Consider the following 5236-nt stretch of genomic DNA (forward strand, 5'->3'; position numbering starts at 1 on the left):
TGGCAGCAGGTGTACTCTCCAGAGGTCTGTGTGCCAGTCAGACTGCCCTACAGACATCATCAACTCCATTCCACACGTGCAGATTTCTCCGCCGGACAGTTGTTGGTGTCTCAGTGGAACGGTGTTCTGGCCACAGCGGATAGCGAATCCTACAATCAACAAGAGCCCCCGCACCTCCGTCCACACACCCGCGGGCGTCTTCAGCCGTACCCGACGGAGCGAAGCACGAGTGTGTCCGGTAAGAGCTTGTGTCAGGCGTCTCTTCTGAGCAGCAGTCTGAAATCTCTGGAGTGTCTCATCAGTGACATTCACCCAGCCTGCATCAAAGAACAAATGCTGGGCCGAGGAGACACACACCTTCATCTGCCTGTGTTCACATGAGACACTCGTGTCTTCAGGATGTAAAGAGATCCATCAGATCTGTCTCGAATCTCTCGGGGCTGGTTCACACATTCTGAATCTGCAGCGCTTGCGAGACACAAACACGTCTACGCTCCACTACATTGACATGAAAGCAAACGTCACTTTCACATCACATTGATCATTCGGTTCTATCAAAGAAAATCCCAAAGCCTGAAGTGTATGGAGGACCAAAGTACTCAAAATGAAATAATTAAATAATTCAGTGAACCACTGATAAAATTCTGCAGTTTATATTGCAACAATTTAATCATTACATAGTTTAATTAACCATTAATTAAATGTATTCATTTATGTTGTAATATTCCCTGAAAATACATCATTAATTGTTTAGTTCTTTTCACAATAGCAATGACTTTTTTCCACCAAAATGAACTAGGATGGATTTCACAATAAAGCATATGTTTTCCAAAAGCATGTTTTCATAATAATAGGCGGAATTTCCGGATGACGCGTATTGGACAAAACGGCATATTTCACCACAGTTTTGTTTTCATAGAGAATATATTTTACAAACGCCAATCAAGAGACACTGGGCTGGGTGATGTGCATAGATTTGTGCTGAGAGCCTGTTGATTGGTGTTTGTGAAATATTCTCCATAATTATGAAAACAAAACTGTGGTGAAATCGGTCTTATTATTATGAAAAACATGCTTTTGGAAAACATATGCCTTATTGTGAAATTCATCCTACTTTATACATTTTTTTAATAAAAAAAAACCTATGTTATGAAAAAGTTTTACCACAGTAGTCGTTTTTGATTAATAACCAAATTAATAATGTTTTTTCAGGGGACATGACAAAATAAATGAATGAATTTAATTAATGGTTGATTTAATTAATTAATGATTACATTTGTTCTTCTACAATTAATGAGAATTTTATTAGTGGTTCACTGAATTAATATTTGAATTACTTCATTCTGAGTACTCTTTCCTCCATAGAAGTGTAGCTCTACTGTTTACTGTGTGTCTGTCACTGTCTTTATTTAAACACTGTTTTCTTTATTTAATTATCAAATCATTTTATTTGAAAGATGTGTGAGATCACAGCAGATGATTTCGTGCGTTTCATCCTATATGACAGATGTCCTTATCAGATTTTCTTACGGAAAGTTAAGTTGCAAAAACGCTGCTAAACACGCAGATTTCTGCTGATGCGCTGTCGTCAGATTTCTCTCATGTGGGTCATGAACTGTTCATTTAAAGAGAACTGAACAGAATATGTTCTATGTTTGTTGCTGTCAGTAGTATACACGATTAGGGGGCAGTCGTGGCCTAATGGTTAAAGAGGGATCCTCAGGGCCGGCGGGTAACGACCGAGGTGCTCTTGAGCAAGGCACCTGACCCCCACTTGCTCCCCGGGCGCTGCAGTGATAGCTGCCCACTGCTCCGGGTGTACGTGTGTTCACTACTCTCTGGATGGGTTACATGCAGAGGTCACATTTCGGGTATGGGTCACCATATCTGACAAATAGGTCACTTTCACTATATTTATAAAATTCTTCTTTTTAAATTGTTTGATGATTTTGTGTCTTGAGTTTTAAATTCATCTGAATGTGATTCTGATAACGATGAAGTTTATTTTTGATCTTTTGAAGCTGTGGCAGATGATGTTGAGATCAGGGAGAGGCTTTCTTCATGTTGGTCTTATTAAGATGTGGATCTTGTGTGTGTGTGTGGGGGGGGGGGTGATGATGTGTATGAATGACTCTATACGCTCAATGTTTTAAAAGTGCAATTATTCCATCAGCACATGCTTTCAACACACATCTCATGTGAAATATGTTAAGATTGTCAAATAAATCATGTAGGAATGTTTTCTACTTCTGTTTGTTTCTGTATTATTTGTTTCTGAGGAGATTAACAGCACAACATCTACAACTGAACATTTATATTCTCACATCACAAAAACATCATGACATCAGGAAGAGTTTAGCCCCACAGCCTTCATTTCTCACTATCTGTCCTGCTTCTGTACAGTACAAACTAATCACTAAAGTACAATCACTTATACAAAACTGAGCTGTTTTCTCACATCTCACACACGTCTCATTCCATCTCTTATCAGCAAACACAGAATTCAGAAGACGAGTCCATCTGTTTGTTTAGCAGGTGTTGTGTATTTAAAGCTTTACTGGACCAACAGTTGTTGTTAAGATGGCTTCTTCTTCACTCACTTCTGTCCTCATACAGTCATATACAGCCGCAGACCATTTCAGAGAGTGTTAGGTGTGTGCAGAGGTGGAAAAAGTAAAAAAAATTATACTCAAATACAAGTACTACTACTTTGATGAAATGTACTCGAGTACAAGTAAAGTTACCAGTCAAAAAATCTACTCAAGTAAAAGTAAAAAGTAGCTGGTGTCTCTCATCATAGATTCTCTGTGGGGTTCAGGTCAGGTGGGTTTGCTGGCCAATCAGGCACAATACCACCATGGTCACTGAACCAGCTTTTGGTACCTTTGGCATTGTGTGCAGGTGCCAAGTAGTGCAGGAGAATGAAATCTGCATCTCCATGAAGTTGGTCAGCAGCAGGAAGCATGAAGCGCTCTAAAACTTCCTGGTATACGGCTGCGTTGACCTTGGACCTCAGAAAACACAGTGGACCAACACCAGCAGATGACATGGCACCCCAAACCATCACTGACTGTGGAAACTTTACACTGGACCTCAAGCAACGTGGATACTGTGCCTCTCCTCTCTTCCTCCAGACTCTGGGACCCTGATTTCCAAAGGAAATGCAACATTTACTTTCATCTGAAGAGAGGACTTTGGTCCACTGTGTTTTCTGAAGTCCACAGTCAACGCAGCCATCTACCAGGACATTTTAGCTGACCTTCTGCTGTCAAGCTTTATGGAGATGCTGATTTCATTTTCCAGCAGGACTTGATAAATAAAGGCTTGAAATATTTCACTCTATGTGTAATGAATCTGTATAATATGTGGGTTTCACTTTCTGAAATGAGTGACAAAAATATTGACATTTTTCATGATATTCAATTTTTTTAGATGTACCCGTGTTAAAACGGGTTACAAGTGCACTGCAACAAATAAAGTAAATATCACAGAATCCTACAGCAGAAATATTAACGAAACAATTCTTAAATCAATAAATATGTTCTTCAGAAGCGAATTTAAGCCTTAGAAAAGATTGTAAGCCTTATTTTCTAAATAAATATTCAATGGTACACACTGCTAAGTTTCAGCAGTGAAACCACATATAATGGTTCCACGTGTGTACGGAACGAGAGTAAATGTGATGATTTACCGTTGTAACCTGATCGTTACCATGGCAACATGTTCGCCGTTGATCGCAGTGAACAAGAAACATGAATCCCAAGAGTTTAATCGGTTTGATACGTATCTGCTGTGTTCGGCCAAAGACTAGTTAAGTGAGGCAATTTGAACTAAAACACAGACAGACACGCTTTATGTTCAGAGCTTCACAGCGCGCTCTCTCTCGCGGTGTTGCCATGTTTACATATTTTTAAGAACTTCGCATATGTTGTTTAGTCTTTTCTTATGAAGCCGCAGATACATTATATAGTTAATAAAGTGAACAGTTGCGCGTAGTGGTTTTTTGCCTTATTAAATGTGTCGATTTGTAAGTTTATTTTGGGCTTGTCATTGTGTGCTGTTCTTATCAACAATATGATCTGGCAACACAGTCATTTCCCGGTGTTGTGCCGAATTTGGACTCCCCGCCAGATTACGACTCCCCTCATTGATTTTGCTGGGGATTGGCCCAAGTACACCTGGCTGCAGGTTGCAGTACGGGGCGGTGCTCCACGTGGAGCTCCGCCCTCAACACATCCCATTGGTTAGCGGGGGGGGTTATTGTTAAATACGGCCTTCATGTGTCGCTCTGCCCATAACTCTTCCCATTGGTCACAAGGAAATGACGTTGAAACCAGGAACTGAGGTTAAAAACATTGTTGTTCGACTTAATGTGGTGCCGTTGTTGTGCCTAGAAATGCACCCCTGCCAGATTATGCACCCTCCCTCCCCACAATGGTTAGGGTGAGGATTAGGTGTTAGGGGAGGGGTTACAATTAGGTGTGGGGAGGGGTTAGAATTAGCCAATCGGACAGCGTGTTATAGAAGGAGGTGCATAATCTGGCAGGGGTGCATTTCTCGGCACAACACCGTTCAAACCGATTGTAATATAAACTCTGTATTTATTTATTAATATAAATAGTATGATTAAAAACTTAATACAATGAAAGTTACTTCAGGGGAAGCGTTTCATTCATTTGTAAGTTTGTAAGCAAGAGTCTTTAATACTTGTAGGTTGATTTTGATTCTGATTTTGGCTTGTCCTTTGCGAAAACTAGCGTAACTTTTAATAAGTGTAGTGACTGTTTAGGGTGTATTGATAGCTGTTTTTATAAGGATGGTTTTACTACACATATTATGGTTACCGTAGCAGTTTGTGGTGTTTTACAAAGTCTTTGTTTACAGTTTGTTTCTCATTTTTCATTTAACAAAGTATGTCATTGTCTATGTATTTATTTACCGTCCTTTACTTGTTTTTATTTAATATTTTTATCATCATTAAAATTAATTTATCATTTATTATCCTACTTTTTTCTATTACTGTTATTTAATCCAGGGATTTTCAAACTGTGATCCGGGGCCCTCCAGAACAGTGTTGGGTAAATTACTCTGAAAAAGTAATTAATTACTAGTTACTAATTACACATTCGATAATGTAATTAGATTACTGTACAAGTTACTCTCTTCAAAAAGTATTTAATTACTTATTACTAATTACTTTCTATATCCTACATCAACCTTGATGAGTTAAGTGATT

The 5236-nt window shown here is 39.1% G+C and overlaps 1 protein-coding gene across 3 annotated transcripts in view; it reads left to right on the forward strand.

Annotated features, from left to right (window-relative positions):
• The window catches only part of LOC130546078 (protein FAM222A), a 19052-nt gene extending 14148 nt beyond the window's left edge, over positions 1–4904 (forward strand). For all 3 annotated transcript variants that reach the window (XM_057321148.1, XM_057321149.1, XM_057321147.1), the window contains exon 3: positions 1–4904. This exon is cut by the window's left edge and continues 557 nt beyond it. In XM_057321148.1, the coding sequence (XP_057177131.1) occupies positions 1–381 (381 nt within the window). In that variant the 3' untranslated portion in view covers positions 382–4904.
• Positions 4905–5236: the final 332 nt, after the last annotated feature.

The sequence above is a fragment of the Triplophysa rosa genome, linkage group LG22, assembly GCF_024868665.1.
Source record: "Triplophysa rosa linkage group LG22, Trosa_1v2, whole genome shotgun sequence".
Classification (NCBI taxonomy): Eukaryota; Metazoa; Chordata; class Actinopteri; order Cypriniformes; family Nemacheilidae; genus Triplophysa; species Triplophysa rosa.